The sequence below is a fragment of the Denticeps clupeoides genome, chromosome 11, assembly GCF_900700375.1.
Source record: "Denticeps clupeoides chromosome 11, fDenClu1.1, whole genome shotgun sequence".
Classification (NCBI taxonomy): domain Eukaryota; kingdom Metazoa; phylum Chordata; class Actinopteri; order Clupeiformes; family Denticipitidae; genus Denticeps; species Denticeps clupeoides.
Genome location: NC_041717.1, coordinates 14,975,868 through 14,999,441, shown reverse-complemented (window position 1 = coordinate 14,999,441; position 23,574 = coordinate 14,975,868). Strand labels below are relative to the sequence as shown.

The 23,574-nt window shown below is 43.8% G+C and overlaps 1 protein-coding gene across 3 annotated transcripts; it reads left to right on the top strand.

Moving 5' to 3' along the window:
- The first annotated feature begins 6,343 nt into the window (after positions 1-6,343).
- LOC114799123 (rapamycin-insensitive companion of mTOR-like) lies at positions 6,344-23,430 on the top strand. 3 transcript variants are annotated; one of them, XM_028995383.1, is made up of 38 exons: positions 6,344-6,437; positions 6,554-6,601; positions 7,414-7,511; positions 8,556-8,620; positions 8,745-8,876; positions 9,318-9,381; positions 9,859-9,985; positions 10,189-10,358; positions 11,028-11,095; positions 11,181-11,248; positions 11,355-11,437; positions 11,588-11,675; positions 11,770-11,860; positions 11,948-12,014; positions 12,098-12,178; positions 12,345-12,445; positions 12,577-12,742; positions 12,838-12,939; positions 13,078-13,124; positions 13,247-13,382; positions 13,837-14,036; positions 14,138-14,264; positions 14,362-14,526; positions 14,607-14,683; positions 14,931-15,009; positions 15,091-15,200; positions 15,518-15,605; positions 15,692-15,784; positions 15,859-15,965; positions 16,054-16,283; positions 16,765-17,761; positions 18,654-18,734; positions 19,260-19,437; positions 19,534-19,807; positions 20,331-20,393; positions 20,548-20,671; positions 21,071-21,209; positions 21,331-23,430. In XM_028995383.1, the coding sequence occupies exons 1-38, from the start codon at positions 6,362-6,364 to the stop codon at positions 21,403-21,405; spliced, it is 5,085 nt and encodes a 1,694-aa protein (XP_028851216.1). In that variant the 5' UTR covers positions 6,344-6,361; the 3' UTR covers positions 21,406-23,430. The 3 variants fall into 3 exon arrangements, with proteins under 3 accessions (XP_028851216.1, XP_028851214.1, XP_028851215.1); XM_028995381.1 differs by having other exon boundaries at positions 20,238-20,393; XM_028995382.1 differs by lacking the exon at positions 18,654-18,734 and having other exon boundaries at positions 20,238-20,393.
- The last annotated feature ends 144 nt before the right edge of the window (positions 23,431-23,574 follow it).

The window sequence follows — 23,574 nt, the reverse complement described above, 5'->3', positions numbered from 1 at the left end:
TGCCCCTGAGTGTCTCCAGGGGAACTGTCCCTGTAACTACTGATTGTAAGTTGCTCTGTAAATGTAAACAAAAGGACAAGTGCATGAAAAAATAAATAATTTAATAGTAATTAACGTTGTAACATGCAGTACAGGCCACATTGGTAGATTCTCAATAGGGGGGGGGCGCGAGTAGGCTACAGGATGGGAGGAAAAAAAACGTAAAAAATGTCCAAATGATCTTTGTTTGGATTCTTCGGATCTATTTTCGCTGCTAAAATAGACCGAAACAGTCAACAGTCATCAGATATGTAAGTTACTTGAAATTAACTGTCATATGAAATCAGTGTCACATTTTCAATTGTGAGGTGATGGTCAATTGTCAGTTCTCTTGGTCGTCAGGTCGTGTGATGTATGTTGCTGAACTGTATTCAAATCTTATAGATATAAAACACCCCATTTTGACATTTAAATGCAGTATGTAAATTTAGTTTATTTGTGTGTGCTTCGCTCAAAGACTTTAAAAAACGGCACTCATTTGTTTGACTTCTCCTCGAGAAGCTGTGCAAGCCTGACTGAGTCCAAAGAGTGACTGTCACAATGGCTGGACATGGCGAGGAAGGAGGACGCATACGCATGACGTCACAGGACAGGGGAAACATCACCACACAATGACCCGACAGCGAACAGACATGAACAGGGTAGCTTTATAAATGTAGACACAGGTGATAACAATCAGGAAACATAATCACACAAGACTAACATGAAATTCCGGTCCGAACTCCGGACCTGGAGTAACCCCTGCCGGACCGGATCATGACAGTGACAGAAGACTGAGGGAAATGTTTAGCTCCTGCCCTCTTTCGTCATTCTGGGCAGCATTGATGCAGGAATATCCTGAACTCTGCGACATTGCCTTTAAGATCCTCCTTCCTTTTGCGTCGACATATTTGTGTGAGGCAGGATTCTCAAAAATGACTGCACTCAAAAATAAATCGTGCAATCGTGCACAAATCGAGGATGACTTCAGGCTATGTTTATCAAACACCTATCTGCAAGCTTCTTTAAAAACTACTTTACTTTACTTTATTTTGCAGACGCTTTTATCCAAAGCGACTTACAAGAGGAAGACATAGAATTTTGAGTTTTGAAATTTGAGTCAAAGCACCATGAAGTGCTTTGAGAGACTTGTCATGGCACAGGTGAAGAGCAACCTCCCTCACTCACTGGACTCTCTGCAGTTTGCTTATCGCACAAACCGGACGCGATATCCACTGCACTTCACCTTTCCCTCTCACACTTGGACAATAAAGACTCTTATGTTAGATTGCTGTTCATAGACTATAGTTCAGCATTCAACACCATCATCCCCCGGAGACTGTGTGTGAAACTGAGCGAGCTGGGACTGAGCACCTCACTCTGTAAATGGATACTGGATTTCCTGTCAGAGAGACCTCAGTCCGTCCGAATCGGCGAGAACGTTTCCAGCACCATCCAGCTGAGTACCGGAGCTCCTCAGGGCTGCATTCTCAGTCCACTTCTGTTCACACTCCTGGCTCACGACTGCACCGCCCTGCACAGCTCAAACTACATCATCAAATTCGCCGACGACACGACCGTGGTGGGGCTGATCAGTAACAACGATGAGTCGGCTTACAGAGATGAGGTGCAGTGAGAACAACCTGTCGCTGAATGTGGACAAAACAAAGGAAATGATCGTCGACTTCAGGAGAACTCGTCCCACCCACACACCACTCAGCATCCACGACTCCACGGTTGAGGCTGTAAAAGACACCAATGTAAAAAGGCACATTTATGAAGACCATGTGGTGTGGAGAAGAGAATAGAGTGTGTAGAAAAAACTCTTTCTCCCTCCACACAAAGCACTGTATTCAACCACTCCAATTTGATGTTACCTGGCAGAAAGAGGCATGGCACAACAGAGGTTAGAAATGAACAGTTTCTAATTTATTAACACCGGTAAATAATTATTGTAGTTACATGTGAATATTGAATGTAAAAAGGTACCAAGGTTACAGAGAAAGTAAACATGAGAAGAAAGAGTAAAGAGGGAGAAGAGAAAGAGAAGGGAAAGAGAGGGAAACCCCCCTGAGCAAGATAGCTCAGAGGTCCCTTTTCCACATGTGTGCAGACATTTATACCCCTGGCCTACAGGAAGTTGTCACTGGCCTACAGGAAGTTGTCACTGGCCTACAGGAAGTTGTCACTGACCAATCAGAACCTGTTGTTTCTGATGTCACGCCCCCGGTGCCTCCCATTTGGTGAAGACAAAGAGGGTGGGCGGTCCTGACGGCTGATACTTCGCACGTTGACGTCGGACAAAAGACATGTAAAAACCGGGGTGTCGAATCTTCACCCACAACCGTCGACACAGGAATGTTACACTTCCCCCTGCAGACATCTGTTATGCAAGACAAAGCAGGCTCCCGCGATGTCCATTCTTACAGACGGCCGGTTGATCCCCTGGGGCACTCGAGTATTCAGGGTCCATGGGGATCACAATTGGGTCATGATTGTGTATCTGCTTGCTTCCTGGTCAGTCGGGAATTCAAATGTAGCCGATAGTTGTGGTTCTGTGTTCTTTGTGATCCTCAGGCGTCTGAGGTCACCCTTGTAGGGAAACCTGTCTTCTTGGCATAGATCAAACACAGCAGCATACATAGAATATTCAACTGGATCCAGGGCTTTTCACACTTGGTTGGGTTCTTTGTCTGGAGTGTGATGAGGTTTGCATACAGATTGTGCATGTAGAAAAACAGTGTTCATCGTACATTAAAACCAAACCAGAAAAACAAATGACAACAATGATCAGATACTGTAATGCAAAAAACATGTAAATATAGTGGGAGGCTTAAAATGATATCAGGGAATTCATAACTCCGCAGATTTGCACTGGCTTATCAAGTCTAATCAACAACAGTGGCCGGAAAAATAAATACAAATAAATAAATAAAAAAGTCCCGCTTGTTGCCATGTGATTGGAGAATTACACCTTTATTAGGGAATTCATAACTCTGCGGATTTGCACCGGCTAACGAAGTTCAATCAACAACAGTGGCCGGAAAAATAAACACAAATAAATAAATAAAAAAGTCCCGCTTGTTGCCATGTGATTGGAGAATTACACCTTTATTAGGGAATTCATAACTCTGCGAATTTGCATCGGCTTAACGAAGTTCAATCAACAACAGTGGCCGGAAAAATAAACACAAATAAAATCCCGCTTGTTGCCATGTGATTAGAGAATTACACCTTTATCACTAAAAGCTATTATTTGAGATTATGGCATTGTTGAGGTGTTCAGAGAGAGAAACAGTTTCACATAAATTTAAATTCTGATCCTAAACATGTTGATCATACTGAACATGAATTTAAAATAAAAACATTTAAGTTTAACAGTGCAATTTCCAATCCCTGATCAGTTATTATCAAATTGTTCACCGTGGGACATGGTTTATGATGTTCAATGTAATACCAGTAATCTAAAATGTCACAAATCCTGGTTAACAGTTTGGTTTGTGGGTTCATCTATTGTGCCAGCCATATTTACATGCCACATTGTAAGTGATACAGTAATTCGTCTATGTTCATTTTATACCTTGTCGGAGTGGATCTGGATTTAGAAATGCCTCGGTTTCTACGGTCCCGGGCTTTTAGGATATGTAGATCCTTTTTATTTAAATTAAAGCACATAGATTCTATTCTTCCCTATGCAGTAAAATTCAGATAAAAGAGACTTACGGTCACAGATCCACATCCGAGCAAAGGTATCACGTCGGGGTCACCATTTGTAAAAAAACCACACATGAAGACCATGTGGTGTTGGAGAAGAGAATAGAGTGTGTAGAAAAAACTCTTTCTCCCTCCACACAAAGCACTGTATTCAACCACTCCAATTTGATGTTACCTGGCAGAAAGAGGCATGGCACAACAGAGGTTAAAAATGAACAGTTTCTAATTTATTAACACCAGTAAATAATTATTGTAGTTACATGTGAATATTGAATGTAAAAAGGTACCAAGGTTACAGAGAAAGTAAACATGAGAAGAAAGAGTAAAGAGGGAGAAGAGAAAGAGAAGGGAAAGAGAGGGAAACCCCCCTGAGCAAGATAGCTCAGAGGTCCCTTTTCCACATGTGTGCAGACATTTATACCCCTGGCCTACAGGAAGTTGTCACTGGCCTACAGGAAGTTGTCACTGGCCTACAGGAAGTTGTCACTGACCAATCAGAACCTGTTGTTTCTGATGTCACGCCCCCGGTGCCTCCCATTTGGTGAAGACAAAGAGGGTGGGCGGTCCTGACGGCTGATACTTCGCACGTTGACGTCGGACAAAAGACATGTAAAAACCGGGGTGTCGAATCTTCACCCACAACCGTCGACACAGGAATGTTACACTTCCCCCTGCAGACACCTGTTATGCAAGACAAAGCAGGCTCCCGCGATGTCCATTCTTACACCAAGTTCCTGGGAGTCCACATCTCAGAAGATCTCACCTGGACCACCAACATCACCTCCATTACCAAAAAGGCCCAGCAGCGTCTCCACTTTCTGAGACGGCTGAAGCGAGCCAACCTGCCCCCTCCCACCCTCACAGTGTTATACATCTTCTACATCAGCCTCCCACATCCATCACATGGACTTTTTACACTCCTCCCATCCGGCAGATGCTTCCGCAGCATCAGGTCTCGATCCTCCAGGATGCGTGATAGCTTCTTCCCACAAGCCATCAGGCTCCTGAACACACTACCTGCACCCATACTTCCCCCCACACACACTCGCATTGTGGACTAACTCTGTTGCACCTCTGCACTTTACACCTCATTGCTGCAGTTATGCACATGCTGAGATTTACAAACTGTACTATTATTACTGTTATTCATTTGCACAGTCGGTAAACATGTATATATCACTGGTCACTTTTTAACACTTCATTTTTTGCTAAAATGTATATTTTGTGTCCTATTTATTTATATATTGTATTCCATGTGCCGCATCTGTTTTTTGTTGTCTACTTTTATGTTGCACTGTGAAAACTGGAGCCACGTCTTCTCGTCTCTCTGTATATCTGTACAATATATGGAAGAGATGACAATAAAGTTTACTTTGACTTTGACTTTACAAAACTAAGAGCCCTGATAAGGCCTAACTTGTCAGCAAAGAACATGATCGAAGATTGTTAAGTGCTAGACGAAGAAAAATATATAATACATATATATTTTTGTATTGTTTTGTGCAATGTGTACGCATGTGCGTGTGTAAGTGTTAGATTTGTCTGAAATACTTTTTGAATAAGTGGGTTTTCACCTGCTTCTTAAAGGTGGTCGTAGTCTTGGCTAGTCGAATGGAGGAGAGCAGGTTGTTCCACCAGCCAGGGACAACAACGGAGACCAGAGTTGATTGGGATCGGAGACCCCGTGAAGAAGGAATTTTTTTGTCTCATTGCATTCTGAGAGAGCATGCAGGAGTGTAGCTAGGTAGTAGTGTGTTGATGTAGGAGGGCGCAGTTCCATTTACAGCCCTGTAGGCAGCATCAAAGATTTAAACTCAATGCGAGCAGCTACCAGGAGCCAGTGGAGAGAGGTGAGGAGAGGTGTAACATGGATGTGTGATTGAAGATGAGACGGGCTGCCAAATTTTGGACCATCTGGAGTGGTTTTATGGTGACTGCAGAGGCTCCAGCCAGGAGAGAGTTACAATAGTCGAGTTTGGAGATGACCATTGCCTGGACGAGGAGCTGCATAGCCTGTTGCGAGAGAAAAGGCCGAATCTTGCGAATGTTGTAGAGAGTGAACCTGCAGGATCTGGAGATCGCAGCAACATGATGGTTCAAACTCAGTTTGTTGTCAATCCAAACTCCAAGGATTTTTGCAGACGCCGTGGGTGTGAATTTGAATTGAGAGGTTTTGCTGAGGGGAGTCTCGGTTTTGGATAGGTTGAGTTGGAGGTGTCGCTCAGACATCCATGCCGATATGTCTGAGAGACAGGCCAAAATTTTTGTTGCTATAGTAGCATCTTCTGGTGGGAATGACAAATAGAGCTGGGTGTCATCAGCGTAAGAGTGATAAGAGAAGCAGATGATGCAGATGATGCTTACTTTTAGACCTAGTTATAATAACAACAATAAAGTATAAATTAATATCAGAAGTCTGGTGCCAATGCCCAATTATAGCAATAGCCTAGTAATGATAAAAGGCCTATACCGATAATAATAATAATAACAACACACAACAGGTTGTGTGGCGCGCTGTAGAGTACATAGAAATAGAGTCTAATAGAGTAGGTACGACGCAGTCTATTACACTCTTTCTGTGGCAGCTAGAGCCACTCCCGCGATATTGTGCGAGGTTTCCGGTGTTGTGATGAATGTCTCTGGGAAGATGGCGGCCAGCGTCCGCGGCCGTCCTATCCGCAGCGTTCGGATGCGAGACAAGCGATGTAAATGTTATTCGCTAATTGCAACATGGAAGTCTAAAGCAATAAAATGCATGTGTTGTGTTGTCCTCGACGGCATGGGCCTTTACGTTTACCGTTTGTTTATTTCGCTTTGCCAGGTCGAAATGACAGCGGAGAGGAAAATGTCCCTTTGGATCTCAGTAGAGGTAAGAGCTGAGCTGTACCATCAGTCAGCCTGCAGCCTTACTAACGGTGCACTTTCTACTAGAGAATTCGGTCGTGCTAAAGACGAACGCTTAGGGGAAAAAATTATACTCCAATGAATGCAGCGCACCATGGTAGGGGAGGCTAAGGCTGAGTTAGCCGTTTGGCTAAATAAGCGCATACAGATGAAGCCTTATTTAGATGAGAATTGGGATTTTCTTTTCCTGGGTTTTCGCGTTCAGGAGATTATTTTCTGCCTCGGCTTGTTCCCGGTGTCTATGAGACCGCCTTGGCAACAGTGGCCAGTCGCGCGTAATGGTTAGTTAGCGACATGCTAATGTCAGCTAGTTTCGCGGCGGAGACTGTGTGTGTGTGTTTTTTTTAAATAAATTAAGATTTTTTATCTCTGTTAATTGCTTCCGACGGGTGGCCTTTCTTAAGTCACGCTGCCCAGAAGCGTGTAGGAAAACCAGCATCTTGCAGTAACTCGTTCGTTCCTGAGTTGCAGCGAGGAAGCAACGCCCCTAGCTTCGCAGTCATTTAGCATCCTGTGGAACGAAGCACGAAGTCACACAGACTTCAGGGCCAAAGCTAGATGCAGGTGGATACGATGATACGGTGGAATTTTGCTCTGTAACTGCTGATTCTGTCCCATAATATGTGCTTCTGACAATTATTGGCAGTAAAAACACACTTTAAAATGATTGTTGGTTGGAAACGTGGCCAAATATGTTCCTTTTATACTCATGGTTGCGTGATTGAATAAAAGTTTCTAATATCTTTTTTTTTTATTCATTGCTGCTTTTTTCCTTAGAACCTTCGGATAATTTGCATGAAATTTTGCAAAATGTGGCTAAGCCACATGGAGTCTCCAACATGCGGAAGCTGGGCCATTTGAACAATTTGATAAAGGTATTTATAGTTTTCTTTGCACCTATAAATATTGTCCGGTGCCAGGAATTGCGGTTAATGGCTGTTAAGGTGCAGTGATGTTTACACTATCCGATGTAGATCTTATGTAATTGTGAAGCTATAACTCACAGTTCTGATTAGGTTCTGGATTATTGTGAAAATTACAGATTATTATAGATGCTTGTCACTGTGGCACTAGTAGACTAATATTATGCTACAAAAATCACATGTGGAAAGTGTAGTTCTGATTAATGTCTGTTTGTTATGAGATAACTGCCACCAGTGGAATTTTTGTAAAATACTCAATTCACCATTTAACACAGTGATTATGTTAATAATAACGTAATTATATTTGTATTAATATATATTGTCGCTTTTACTCATCTCTGAGAGGGAGGAGGTGGTATGATAGAAAATAATATTTAGCGGTGCTGACTCTATCTTGCCCATCCACTTGCCGGTGAGGGCTAGTTCGAATTTGTACTTTAGTTAATTTTTAGTCTCTTTAAGTCATTTACGGTCATTCAGCATCCAGCAGTGCTGCCATGCGTCAGAAAAAAATGGCGTAGTGAATGACCCTCATGCCCCAGAGTTCTTTGGCTATCGTTCAGCATCCAGAATGGCCAAATGAATCAAGCCCTAAGCCAATAGTATACTCGATCCCCTGTTTACCCCACAGCCGGAGGGGCCGTGTCTCCTTTTAAGGATTCCAGCGTGAAGGGGTCTGACTTAATCCCCGCTACTGTCACATGCTTCGTATGCCTGCCCATGCTCTGACATCACTGCTGATTCAAACACCATGCTGTGTGAGTGGGTGGGCAGAGGGATTTCGCTTAATGTCAGCCCTCACTCCCTTTTTAAATGAACCCCCCCCCCAGGATTACTGAGAGTTACAACTGTTATTCGGGAGGGTTTCAAACTCTCTGTTTCTTCTGTGTTTGCGTGTTTACTGGATTTGTCGGACACTTGCTCACCCTAAACACACCCACTCATCATTGTGAAATGATGTCCGACTCCTAAATCAAATAAATCTGTTTGTTACAGCTTCTGTGCAGCATTGGTCACTGTGAGGAGAGGTTTGGTTTCACGTATGAAGAAATTATTATCTGGTATGTGGAGTTTTTAACCCTCGTCCTGATTCCACTGAACTCACAGAGTGCTTGCTAATTAGCATTATACTGAAGATGAGGGCCAATTGAGGTCTTATGTATGTTTGTGTTTTGTGCGTTTTAGCCTGCGGCTCGCGCTGCTCAATGAGGCCAAGGAGGTGCGCGCTGCTGGTCTGCGCGCCCTGCGCTACCTCATGAAAGACAGTAGTATTCTGCAGTTGATCCTCCGACTGCAGGTCGACTACCTGATCGCCAGGTGAGCGTGATCGTCTTTTGGCTGGGTGGTAAAAGGATAACAATTAATATTGTGGCCTGTAGCTTGGCTCGAATATATTCTATTTATTTGGGAAGCACAAAATGTATCTATGTATCATGAGTATTGTGATATTTATTGATATTGAATGATATTAGCGGTCGTTCACTTCTCAGATGGAAGAGAAGTGCGTTCGCTCTGGGGAGAATTTTTAACTAGATCACTGAGTTCACAAACACAATTATAGCTGGTGCTTAAAATAGCCTCGCTTGTCCCCTTTCACTTGTTCCTGTAGTGCTGCAGTTGCAATTGAAAGCCTTTCAAGCTGAGGCAGAACATGCCTGTACATCCTGATGAGTTGTGTTAAATGCTGAATCATGTTATAATCAGCGTTTTAATTCGTAGATTCTGTTTAAGATCCAGTGCTGTGTTCATATTTCCAAGGTGCATTGATATTAAGCAGAGTAATGAGGTGGAGCGAACGCAGGCCCTGAGGCTGGTGAGGAAGGTAAGGACTCGTGCTGTCCACATCTTGGCCTGCTCTTCTGTCGCTCATTATATTAGCACTCTGAACAGGTTCTTCATCACGACCTGCAGAGATTTGTTTTATTCCCCCTTCCATAAATTAGCAGCGTGGAGCAAAAATGAACAAAATGGTCCAAAAAATGTTTAATGGATTTATATGTATGATTAGAAGCAGTTGTGCATAGTATATAATATATATGTAATAACTTACCAGTCCGATTCTAATATAAAAATGAATAAACTGTCTTACTGTGGGGAGGAGAGAACTAAACATTGAACTTAACTACTTCACTTAAATAGTCTACAAACATATATGCATTTTTTTTGTGTTGATACATTGTCATCATTAGAATCAAAATTGAATAAAGAAACAAGTGAATGTGCACACGTCTAGCAGACGTGAGGCTGTAACGTACGCATGTAAACTAATGCTCTTAACGCACCCCTGTGCTCTTTCCAGATGATCACTGTGAACGCCCTGCTGTTCCCCAGCTCCGTCACTAACTCTCTGATCGCTGTGGGCAATGATGGGCTGCAGGAGAGAGACCCCATGGTGCGCGCCTGCATCGCGGTTATCTGTGAGCTCGGTGGGTGCGCCTTTACGCAATGACAGTAGTGTCTTATTTTTAGAAAGTGGCTAATTGACAAATTTGCATGTGCTGCCCTGTGGTCCCGATCAGTCTCTGACAGCTGTAAATGTTAAAAACTTTCCAGTTGTCAGAAGGGACATTCCACCAACTCTATTTGTAGCTCGGCTCAGTGTGGACGTGCTTGCTTTCATTTCCCACAGCACTGAAAAATCCCGCAGTGGTGGCGCAGAGAGGTGGGCTTAGCACCATCCTAAAGAACGTCATCGACAGCCAGCTCAGTCGCATCAACGAGGCCCTCATCACGACCATCCTGCACCTTCTCAACCACCCGCACACCAGGCAGTACGTGCGGTCGGACGTGGAGCTGGAGGTACAGTCTTCTGTCCCTCAACTTCACAGCTTTGTGTGTCCTGGTCGGTCCCACACACGGCCTGTTCTCAGTTGTAACATGAAGTCATTGGTACCTTTTTAGAAACGGTTTGGTTGGAGTAATTGTGAAAGGAATTGTCATTGTGAGACGCTGCAGCGCAGCACGCGGCGAAACAGCAAAATGTGTCCTCTGTATTTAACCAGCAACCTTGGTGAGCAGCCATGACAGTCACCCGGGGAGGATGGCGTTTTGCTCAGTGGCACCTTGGCGGTTTGGGATTCAAACAGACAACCTTCCGATTATGTGTCTGTTTCCTTACTAGCTAGGCCAACCACTGTTGTCTCTCTGATGTTGTTATTGTTGAGTAGAGATTAAAGCGAAACTGAAAATGCACCAGTAGTTGTGGGGATTTGTAAAATCAGATCTCATACAGTAGGTGCAGTAGCTGGGTTACATAAGCACGCTCTGTGTTGTTCTGCTCTTGTGGTTGTAATGCGTTTAGCCACTGCAAAAGTGAAATCAGGTCACACAGCAGCGGCCCCGTCACCCCCCTCCTGTATGCCGCTAGCTCTGGTTACAATTTAAATGGCCCGGCATAGTCAAATGAATGTTTTATGGTGCTACTGAAGTATTGATTTGTAAACTTCTTGTGTTGTTTCCCCCTTCCAGCAAATCTTAGCGCCTTATACAGATTTTCACTACAGACATAACCCCGAAACGGCCGAAGCGCAACTGAAGTGAGTGTCTGTAGGGTTCCTGCTCTGGATGTACTGTGCTGCCTTTGTTGGTCTTGACCTGAATATGTTCTTACCTCTCTTGAAGGGAGGATAAACAGGCACGGTTTTTAGCCAGCAAAATGGCAATAGTGGCTGCATTCCGTTCCTGGTCAGGTGAGGTCTTCTCTGAATTAATAACCATTAACTGCCGTTTTATAACGGAAGTAGGAATTGTGGAAAGTGCTTGTTTCCTGTAACTGTACCATTCCTTCTGGTGCAGGAATCATTAACCTCTGCAAACCCGGCAACTCTGGAGTCCAGTCCCTGATTGGACTACTCTGTATACCAAATATGGAAGTCAGAGTAAGCCAGAGCAACAGTGTTGCTTTCTTTCTTTACTACACATTGAGGTTTTTTTTTTTTTTTTTATCTGATGAACTTTTTCATAGGCATATGCTCCCAGTTTCACCCAACATCATTATATCTGTTGACCAAGCTCCTTCTCTCTTCCAGAAAGGGCTGATGGAGGTGATGTATGAAATTTTCCGCCTCCCCATTCCAGTCGCAACACAGGATTTTGAAGAAGCACTTCACAGCATAGGTCTGGATCCCCATTCCCTCCACCCCGCAGCATAACAAGTAAATATTGCTGTAATGAGATGAGCCATGTTAATAAGATGTTTAAACCCTAATAGATCCCAGTAGGTTTCAGGACATGTGGAGGCTGTCTGATGGATTTGTGGCTGCAGAGGCAAAGGTCATACTGCCTCACAGAGCCAGGTCCAGGTGAGTCTGTCCATAAAGGAGGAGTTATTATACATTTACAACAAAGTGTCTTGCCTTTGCACCACAGTTCTTGTTTTCTTGCTGCAGACCTGACCTCATGGACAACTACCTAGCTCTGGTACTGTCTGCTTTTATCACTAGTGGACTCTTAGAGGTAGGTAACTGTGTTTGTGATTTAAATGTACGGTAGGGCTTGTTTTTACAGATAGGTCTCCATTTTCCCCCCTGATCTGACAGGGTTTGGTAGAGGTCATCACAAGCAGCGAGGACCAGATATCAGTGCGAGCCACCCTTCTTCTGGGAGAACTTCTGCACATGGTTCAGTCTCACATAATTTCTCTGCTTTGTCACTGAGTAGCTAAAATAACAGGGGCATTAAACTGTCAGGGGTCGGGTCACCCAGGACTACAGATTGATTCATGTACCCTGTCAGATGAACCCTGTGAAAAATATATGCTAATATTTTTCCCCCTTCATGCTTTAGGCCAACACAATCCTTCCACATACTCACAGTCACCACCTGCACTGTTTGCCCACCCTCATCAAAATGGCTGCCTCTTTCGATGTCCCCATAGAGAAGAGAATGTGAGTTAACATCATTCCTTTAGATCCGGATTCAGTTATTTCTTCTGCATTTTACCCAGTTATAGTTTTCTGCACTAGTGAGCAGTTGAACTGTGGATTTGTGTAACACACTAATTTTTTTGAGTCTGCAGGAGGGCCAGTGCAGCGGTCAATCACCTGAAACGTTTCCATGAGAAGAAGAAACGTGGCCCAAAACCCCACAGCCTCTACCTGGACCACATAATCCGCAAGTCCATGGCAACTCATCAGAAGAGGGAGCAGCAGCCACGAGTGCAAAAAGACATGTACATAATTAAGGTGAACCTGTTCTCCTCAAAAGTCTTCGTAAAATACCTATTTATTGTTCTTTTAGCCCATTTACAACTTTTATTTTTTTTTATAACATCTTCTAGGACTCTGAAGAAGCACTTTTGATGAACTTGAAAGACAGTCAAATCCTCAACCACAAACAGAACCTTGATTGGAACTGGGTGCTCATCTCGACCACATTGAAGGTTTTTTTTTTTTTTTTTTTTTTTGCTTGTAACGTTGAAGAACCAATACGATCTGATTGAGAGATGGCATTAAAAAATATAATTACATTCTGAATATTTTTTTAATTATTATTATTATTTATTTATTTTTTTTTACAGTGGCCCAATGTTAACATGAAAAACAACAAAGACGAACAAATGCACAAGTAAGTATCTCATGGCCGTGGCTGAAACTGAAACAGACCTGGTTTCAGGTTGATCTTGCAGTAAGAGCCAGAGTCAAGTTGAAACCGGATGCCTGACCTGTTGGGCTGTTGCTTGGTTGCAGGTTCGTGCGGAGGTTGCTGTACTTCTACAAACCCAGCAGTAAACTGTTCTCCGCCCTGGAGCTGGACCACAGCAAGGCCCGACAGCTGACTGTGGTGGGCTGCCAGTTTGTGGAATTCCTCATGGACTCAGACGAGGTGAAGCAGCAGTCTGATAACCGATGGACCACTTCTGTGTGAAAACAAAAAAATATGCGCTATTAAATAAAATGTCAAAATAGACCAAAAAAAATTAAGGACAAGATGCATTCTGAAACTTCTGTGTCGCTCTAAGTATAACCTTTCATAATTGATTATTTGTACATATGATATATCAGGATAATAACCAGGGCTGATTTTTAACGGCCCAGAGCTTATTAATTCCTTAATAAATCAGGAGTACAGAACTGAACATCTCAGAACTTTGACTAGTTTTTAGATTTCATATGGTGTTAATGTAAATAAACGGAACCTGTGTTTCATTGGTACATCTCATCTCTCGGATCTCAATTGCCAAAGTTTATTGAGTTATTCATGCAGCCTTTCACTGCTATGAGTTATTATTGATTTTGTAATAGATTTCTGGAGGCGATAAACATTTTCTGTTCTTCAGGAGGGGCAGGCATATATGGAAGACCTGGTGAAGGACATTGTGCAGTGGCTCACCTCTTCCTCGGGGCTCAAACCCGACCGCAGTCTCCAGAGCAACGGGCTGCTCAACACACTCAGTCAGCACTACTTCCTTTTCCTGGGCACTCTGTCTGCCCAGCCCAATGGCGTCAAGATGCTGGAGAAGTGCAGTGTCTTTCAGTGGTGAGCATTAGAGAACATATTTCAAAAAATCATTCATGTTTCATTCCTTCAGTTAATAGCTGGCATGTTTCTTTTTTTTTTTTACTCCTGCGGATGTCCAGTCTGCTCCACTTGTCCTCCATGAAGAACCAGGATGCCCTGCTGAAACTCACCATTGCTGCTTTAGACTACAGTCGAGAAGGACTGGCACGGGTCATTCTCTCTAAGATCCTCACAGCTGCAACGGATGTAAGCACTGATATTTCTTCTGTGTGACCCATAGTCCCTGTCTGTGTAGTTTTTTTTTTTTTTATAAACATGGCTCCATGTGCCCTGAATTTTACAGAACTGTAGGATGTATGCAACAAAGCACCTGCGGGTTCTGCTGCGTGCTAATGTGGAATTCTTCAGTAACTGGGGCATGGAGCTGCTGGTCACGCAGCTGCACGACCATAACAAGGCAATCTCCATGGAGGCACTGGACATACTGGATGAAGCCTGTGAGGACAAGGTGAGCATGAGGACTGATATCGTGCAGTCACATTCTATAGACGACGTTTGGCATGAATATGTGGCTTGGATGTGTTGTAGGCAAACCTGCATGCACTTATCCAGATGAAACCGGCTTTGTCCCACCTTGGTGATAAAGGAGTCCTGCTACTCTTAAGGTAAATTTGCTTAATGAAGGCCTCACCTTAATCTCAATCAAACAGCTGTTACATCTAATCCAGTCCTGAAAACGCTGTGCTCAGCAAAAGAAACCTCTGAAAGTAAAAATGGTTTGAACCAAGAGGAATGGCATGAGTTGCCCTGGCTAGTATTGCTTTTTTTTCTTCTTTGAATTGTTCATTTATGATTCTTTTAAAAATGAGCTCATTACAGTCATATAGTAAAAGTCTTTTTTCCTTCTTCCAGATTCCTCTCTATTCCTAAGGGGTTTTCCTACCTAAACGAGAGGGGCTACGTCACCAAGCAGTTAGAAAAGTGGCAAAAGGTGTGTATGCTTTGCTAAGACGTGCTCATGTGCCTGTTACCACTGAAAGTCGTGTGCTGAGTTCTCTGATTTGGTTTGTAGGAGTACAATTTGAAGTACGTTGACCTGATCGAAGAGCAGCTGAACGAAGCACTAACTACCTACCGCAAGCCTGTTGACGGAGACAACTATGTGCGCCGTAGCAACCAAAGGTATTACAGTAGGAATTGTTTAGGTGATCAGCTTTTAGCTCTGAATCCATGCAGTTCCTTAGTTTCAGCCATGCCTTTTGTAGCATTCCTGATGTATACTATAGTAGCTATACTATTAATTTAATTAGTAGTCTCTTCTTATTACTTTTGTTGTTTTTAACCGATTATATTACTATTTTAATAACTGTAAATTCTGTTTTTTTCTTATTATTATTAATTAGTTTGTATGCCGGTGTCATAAATTAAGCTTTGTGTTCCATTCTTCCTTGCATAAATATTTGCAAAGATTAAATGTTTTAAATGTCTTTGCATTTCAGGTTACAAAGACCAAATGTTTATCTCCCTGTGCACTTGTATGGTCAGCTTGTTCATGACAAGACAGGCTGCCAGCTTCTGGAAGTTCAGGTAATGTCTTTGCAGCATATGTACATTAGAACATTTAGAATAATGAATTAATCCCATTTTTCATTTGAAAAAACTTCTCACTCTAGAGCGTCGTTCCTGACCTGAGCTACACTGTACGATCTCCAATGTTGGACAAGTGGGAGGGCATCAAACAATTGAAGGCAGCGCTCTGGGCACTGGTCAGAAATCCTTGCTGTGGTGTTGTACCTTTCATTCTCTTTGTATGTAGACTAAGTTAATTCAATTTCTGCAGGGTAACATTGGCTCCTCAAATTGGGGTCTTAATCTTCTACAAGAGGAGAATGTGATTCCAGACATCATTGCTCTGGCCCAACACTGTGAGGTTCTGTCTATTCGAGGGTAAGAGTATCATATTCTCTATTCTAAAGAGTAACCCGTGTTTTCATACTTCATGACATCTTTGGTTTCGATCGCTCTTACTCTGCAGGACCTGCCTGTATGTGTTGGGTTTAATCTCCAAGACGAAGCAGGGCTGTGATGTGCTGAAGCTGCACAGCTGGGATGCAGTGAGACACAGTCGCCGCCAGCTGTGGCCTGTTGCTCCGGATGAGGTCGACCAGCAGCTCTCCAGCGAGCTGTCATCTGTGCCCAGCACCTTGAGTCTCAACTCTGAGTCCACCAGTTCCAGACACAACAGCGAGAGCGAGTCCCAGCCCAGTGAGCCTTTTTACAGCTTTGGTGCACTATAAAATGAAGATATAATATAAAATCAAATTAAATTAACCCTACTGCTATATTGTTGTCTGAAGGCTGTAGCTTTTGGTCACTATATAAGACATAGTGCATTGTAGAACAGGAAGGGATGAGAACTGTTAAAAAGGGGTAAGGAAATCCTTCACTGATCACAAAAAGCATTTACATTTATGCCATTTATCAGATGCCCTAAACCAGAGTGCCTGATCAGTAGTTACAGAGACAGTCCCCCTGAAGACACTCAGGGTTAAGTGTCTTGCTTAGGGACACAAGGGTAGTAAGTGGGGTTTGTACCTGTGATTTTGTGGTCTTCTGGTTCATAAAGCGAGTGTGTTATACACTAGGCTACTACCACCTTAAATCACAAATGCATTTGGGAATTTTGGAACTGGATAAATCTTGACATTTACAGAGCTACTTTTTGACCCATGCACATACTTTACAGGTCTATTCTACCTGGAAGATGACAGTGTTGGTGGCCCTGAGGACACCTCGCTGTACTTGCGCTCCAAGCCACTTAAGGACCGTAGCCCACTAACCCTGCTGGCATCCAGCCGCTTTGTCCGCAGCCGCTTTCTCAACTCCATCTCCCTGCCCACTAAAAAGCCCCGCAGCACCAGTGACCCTAAGAGCAGCGTCAGTATGGGGGTGATCCGTGACGACCCTGTGATTCGACGCAACCGCACAGTGACCGAGCCCTCCTCCTACTCACCCTCACAGGGCGATGTCTTCTACAACGGCAGCCATGTGACCAAGAGTCCCACCGTTAGCCTGGAGACCTCGTTCGTGAGCACCAAGGCCATGGAGAATCAGAGCAGCAGCATGTCCAGCATCTCTGAGACTGAGCCCAAAACTCAGAGGAGTGTAGGGGCGGGACCGGGCCCCGGCCACAGCGAGAACAACCGAGAGCGACTGGCTGGCGACGGCTCGGCCCCGCAGTTTAAGAGCCGCAGCCAGAGTTTCAACACTGACACCACCACCAGTGGCATTAGCTCCATGAGCTCCAGTCCATCTCGGGAGACGGTTGGTGCCGCAGACTCATCCGCTAACGACACCGACTGTGTAAGTCTCAACACGGTGGTCAGCGCCAAGACGGTGAAGACCCTAAACTCCCTCACGTCTCAGACCAACCATGTAGCGCTCTCCAAGTCCAGCTCCGTGTCATTGGTGCCTCCTGGCTCCGCCCACACGCTTCCCCGCCGGGCCCAGTCACTCAAAACTCCATCAGTAGCGGCCATCAAAGGCCTGGTGGACTACAGCTTCATGTACACCAGCCCACGAGATGCGTTAGGCTACGCCACGCTCAAACGGCTACAGCAGCAGCGAATACACCCGTCACTCTCTCACAGCGAGGCACTGGCCTCCCCTGCCAAAGACGTACTCTTCACCGACACCATCACCATGAAGACCGGGAGCCTGGACTCCAGACTCACCTCACGCAGGTAAAGGATATGATTGAGGCATGCGTAACAGGTTCCGTGTAATGTTATAGGGCTCAATCAAATGAGGCCGATGACTTTATTTTTGTTGTACTCACTGCAAGTTGTTGTCATTGTGATTCACTGCAAAGCACAGCACGCGGTGACACGACGATCACCTTGTGATCAGTTGCCAGCCATGAAAGGAGCCCAGGGAGCAGTGTCTGGGGATGGTACCTTGGGAGTTTGGGATTTGAACTCGCAACCTTCCAGTCACAGTTAAGAGTGGTCCCCAATTTGGCCACCACTGTCACTGATATTTAACCAGAATGATGGTTCAAATTTTGTGACTTTTATTTCAGTCACTCATCAGAGATAAATATGGGAAAATAATCTAAATGACTTGATGTTTAGGGTACACTTGACACAATTGAAGTTTAATTTCAACCGTACTGCAACAGAATTAATCAGATGCATAGACATAACTTTGCAGTCTCAGATTTAATATTGTTGTGCAGAATGCATATAATGAAATAAATTCTTAAAACACAACTTTAGAACGTAACCCCTGTATAACCAGAAGTTGAAGAAACCTCGCCTCAGTACTTCAGCAGGGCCTCGGTTCTCCTATTTTGTTTCTTCCTTTTTTTTTTTTTTTGCTTTGTGGTATTAGCGATTGTTCAAATCCAAGCAAATGGTTTTCAGCTCTCTCAGGCTGTTTGTGTCCTAATGACTCATTTTGATTGTCCACAACATTTTGAGAACTATGTTTTTCCTCGCAGGACAGAGCAGAAAACCACTTTCTTTGTTCTAAAGCACAAGTTTATGGGGAAGCAAAACAGATGTTTAATCTTGAAGTCATTACAGAATCTTGAGTGCTGCGTGATCCAGAACGCTGTTTGTGGTGGTTCTTCAGGTACTCAGTGAAACGCCACAGCTGTTCAGGCAACAGCTTTGTGGGCTACCATCGCAGGGTCTCCAGAAGCCTCCTCCCACGGTGGGTGGATGTCCCATAGGGTGTGTCTCCCGTCCTGCTGTAGGAGCCCCCATGATCGACCAATCCTGGGCTTTTCCTCTGGTCTTCTGAGCTGTAGAGCCACCCCTCCTTCATACGCCCAGCCCATAGAATATTTGTCTTTTTAGTAGCTTTTTATGAACAAATATTTGTGGGTAAAAACTGTCTGTTTATTAATTCCCCCCCCCATGTTGTACGACCATAAATGTTCCAGAACTCTTCATTGATGCATCAACAGGGGCTGTCACTCACTCAATTAATTAATTCAGATGTTTTTTTTTTTGTTTTTTTTTGTAAACTTCTATGCACAATTGTGGGAGAGCGGGCCAGGCCTGGTACACTCTCACATACAGAGGCGCTTCCCTTTCACTTTGAATGGGGTGACGTCATGTGCTGCCAAACGGCATTGTGGGTCCTTCAAACATTTTGAAGCACCATTCACTTACATTTATGCAATTTTCCAATTTGGGAGCTAGAAACAGCAATTGTTACATTCTCCCTCAACAGGTTTCTGAAAGCGCTGAGTTTCGCCTCCCTGGATAAGGAGGACCTGCTCAGCCCCATCAATCACGCCACTCTCCAGCGCTCCTCCTCTGTGCGCTCCATTGTCTCTAGTGCCACCTACGGGTGCTCTGATGATTACATCAGCCTTGCGCTTCCTGTGGACATTGGCGTCATGTTTCAGGTACGCTTACAGGAGTCAACCTGGGATATCCTCACACTAAACACGCCTACAAACCCACAACGGTGTCTTTATCCAAGGTGTGCTTCATGTTCGCAGATCAAGGAGACTTCGTACTTTCAACAGAGGACGAGTCCACCGGCCGCAGAAAAACTTTCACCGTTTTTTGCGGACTCTGATGGCCCTGTACTCCGCCAGCAGATCAGCATCTCTGAGCTGTTGGCTAGCGAGCGCTCAGAGCGAGCGGCGCATCAGCAGGCGGTGAGTGACGCGGAGGAAACGGGACTGCAGGAGCACTCTGAGGAGAACTGCCTTTACTGCGTGGGGCAGCTGATGATGGGCTCCCACCTCAACTCCACTCACAACCGCAATGGTAAGACTAGGTCCAGTCACTGGGATTGCATGGCTTTTGCTTGGGGTTTAGAATATGGGAGAATATCACGAATCAATTCTGTTGGTTTTATTTCTGGCAGGGCTGTGCGATATGGTACAAAATTCATTTTGCAATACAAATTGAACCATAGATTGTATATATAGACTGTATAACTTTACTGAGGTCAAGACCTTTATGGGAGAGATGTTTAAATGTTATATTCTTTTCTATAATTGCAGATTTTACACAATAAATATTCTACATTCACGGCTAATTTGAAAAATGTAAAGTTTACTATACAACTTCTTGCTGCAGTGCCTTTGCTATGGACATATGTCACCCTTTCAAAAACAGTTACATTTAAATTTATATATATATATATATATATGTGCCATCGCTGTTAATCTTGTTTCCTTCTGCTCTGGTGCAGATGGTGGTGACAATCAATATTCTCCTTGGTGTGGTCTGGCTAGCCAAAACCAACTCGATGTCGTGCCTCAATCAAAATATTCTGGGATTTCAGGTTGCAGTGACACAGTCTCTCAAGGCTCGATCAACTGTACCCCCAGCACTGAACTCATCTTGGGTACTTCTCCTTACTTGATGTTTCAGAAATTACATTTTATATTTTCAGCATTGAAATTCAGTGAATACTGAATGAGCCTTAATTTATTTATTTATTTATTTATTTATTGTTTGTTTGTTTGTTTGTTTGTTTGTTTGTTTGTTTGTTTGTGCAGGTGGCAAGACTATCTCAGAAGATGCTCCAGCCTGCCGGGTACTGCTGAGGAAGGAGGTTCTACGGCTGGTGATTAACCTTAGCTCCTCCGTGGGGACCAAAGGCCACGAAACAGGCCTGCTCACGTAAGTTCTCGGTGCAAACAAGGCTGTGGATGGGTGTAGCCTAGTGCTGGCAATATGTTTCCTCTCAAAAACCGAGCGACACACTGAAATAGTGTTGCAGTTATTTATTTCTGTATTTAAAACTATGTTTACTCGTGTGCCACTCTACTGCTTCATATATGGTCAGACCGGCTGCTTATTTACCAAGGGGTCAATATCTTTTCATGAATCAATAACCATCAAGTTTCAGCTGATCACTGATAGACACAAATCTGCCATAATATTATGACCTAATATTGAGCTAGCATGTATTTCACCAGACCTCTGAAGCTATGCTGTGATATCTGGATGCCCTGTCCTGTGCAATCGTAGCTTTGTGATGAACGCAATTATTTGTTTTTCTTCAATCTCTTTCTGCAGCATTAAAGAGAAGTTTCCATATGCATTTGATGACATCTGCTTGTACTCTGAGGTGTCCTACCTTCTGGCTCACTGCATGTATCGCCTTCCATCGCGCCGCTTCATCCAGGAACTCTTTCAAGATGTGCAGTTCATCCCGGTAATGCCTCACTAATGGCCGCTATTGAGTTTAACAATGTCAAATGTTACATTTCATCTTATTAATCAAATGAACAAACGTGTATCAAACCACTTCTTGATTTTTTTTTTCTTTTTTTAAGATGTACGAAGAGGCTGACTTCATCTTGTCACTGCCAAAAAAGAAGGATGAAGATCCAACAGCAGCTGAATCCTGATGGTCCTCCAGCTGCAATGACACATCACGACCCTCAGATACCTCAATCACCCAGCAGCCCTCGTGGCTTGCACCCCTTTCCACCTAACATGGAGTGGAGGAACACCAGGGATCATGCTAACCAACGCTGGAAACTGATGAAAGGGCGAGCAAGGGAATCCTTTGAGAATTCCTGCGAGAGGAAACTGAGAACAGCTGAGCAAGATCCGACTCTGCTGACCGAATGCTGTTCCAGGGGGTCCTCAAAAGAGGGAGATGTTTACCAAATATTATTCAGAGACAGACTAACGTGAGCAAAGAACATGAAGTGAAGTAACCCAAAAGCCGAGATCACTGAACAAGCATGTTCACCATGACACACACAAATGCAGAACTGGAAATAAGTTCACAAATCTCCATCATCTTATTATCCCCCCCCCACAACACTACAGGAGATCTCAGTGTCTCCAAAACGTCTAAGTGTTTGTTCTATATCATGACACAGATTAAGGTGGGGCCTCCATAGATCTGATCCTCCTAAGCCTTTGATCAAAACAAAGAAAAGGCTAAAGGGGAAAAAATCTGAATCTGCATTTGCATTTCAACTATTTATATTTATTATTTTTGTTGTTGTCATTGTTCATGAAATGACAATCAGGCATCTGTACTGATTGCTGCTGTCCTGGCCGATTGGTCATGCGACCGCGGTGAAGGATAAGGTAGCAGTGGTAAGGACCGTCTTGTCCTCATGAACTCAAGGTTCCTAAACCTAGTTTATCAGTTGGAGGTTAGCATTTCACTTCAGGCCGTGCATATCACGACAGCACTGTGGATTCTTTTGCACACTCTCTAATCAAAAGAAAAGGAAGAGGTGGGAAAAAAGCAATACGACTGCGGGCGCACTTTTAGGTTTTAGTGGAACATTCATTTTCATTTCACTCACCCGCACACGCCACTTCATTCAGATGGCCAGTGAACAGAATTGGAGCATCTGATCTTCTGAGCATGTCTCAGGTTTGGTCCGTGTTCTCCAGAATTCCCAGCTGACGTCGTTTAGCGTGAAAATCTAAGGGTACTTTCTCACTCTAGAGCTCGAAAAAAGGTCTGGTTGTTGTCCACAGTCCTCATTCACGGCCTCAGACTTGTGGCCACTCTCTATCAGGCATACCTTGTTCCGTGTTATAGCATCACATGGTTCCTGATCAGTGTCTATACCATTTGTCCATGCTTTCTTCTAAAAGAATGTGCACTTAGTTTTAAAGGGCCCAAATGTGTGCCAAGAAAACATTCCTCACTCAAACATGCCACAACCAGTCTGAAACACTGAATTCTACGTTCAGCACTTTGGTGTGTCAAGAGATGTGGCCTTCTGGTCATTTTAACAAGCCAATATTTTCCTGAGCTCTCACTAACACAGAAACCCCCAGAAGTTTTGAGATTCCAGACCTATTGAACCGCCACGTCCTTATTTCGCTTGCAACGCACCTAATAAAGAGACCGCCAGGTAGAAACCCCTCCTGGCGTTTCTTTGTGTAGTGTAGACGACCATGTACGACCGTGCCCTTCACTTCAGTTTTGACCACTCAGTGCTGCGCCTGTTTTCCTTACACCTTCCTGATGTTTACAGAAGTCTTAACCTTTCGGAGTGGATTTTTTTTCTTTTTATTAATTCATAAAGAGCGTTGGCAGCTCATTAAGCGTGATTTAGGCCTGACCTGGCATGTTCACTACTACACCTGTACGTGAAACCCTGTTGTCAGGTTGTTGATGACTTTGTAAAGTATTTAGTAGCCGAGGCAGTGCAGTGCAGTGTTTTTTTTTCTTCCCTCCACGATTGCACTGGTACCACATGATTTGTTATTACATTTTTTTTCTGTGGGAGGGGCATATTTTGACACCCAACCCTAGTATTAGTACTTCCCCTAGCATCCTCCCAATCACACCACTGCATATTATTGTTCTGTTTTCCTTCAAAATGCATGAATGAACATTGGTGTTAGACGCACTGTTACCCTTTTCCTACGCCAGCCTAAAAAAAAAAAAAAAAGATTCCTGTTTTTTTTTTTTTGAGATACAGTGTGATTATTATTTTTTTGTTTATTGAGATCCGAGTTGATTATTTAAGAATCAGTGTGAGATGCCTGAGTGGAGGAGGGGGTCTTCCTCAGACCCTCTTGCTCTTTTTTTTTTT

Coding starts and splice junctions, on each gene's coding strand:
- LOC114799123 (XM_028995381.1), top strand. CDS start 6,362: ATGAATGTCTCTGGGAAGATGGCGGCCAGCGTCCGCGGCCGTCCTATC. Junction 12,743..12,837: donor AAGACATGTACATAATTAAG/GTGAACCTGTTC, acceptor AACATCTTCTAG/GACTCTGAAGAAGCACTTTT. Junction 12,940..13,077: donor TCATCTCGACCACATTGAAG/GTTTTTTTTTTT, acceptor TTTTTTTTACAG/TGGCCCAATGTTAACATGAA.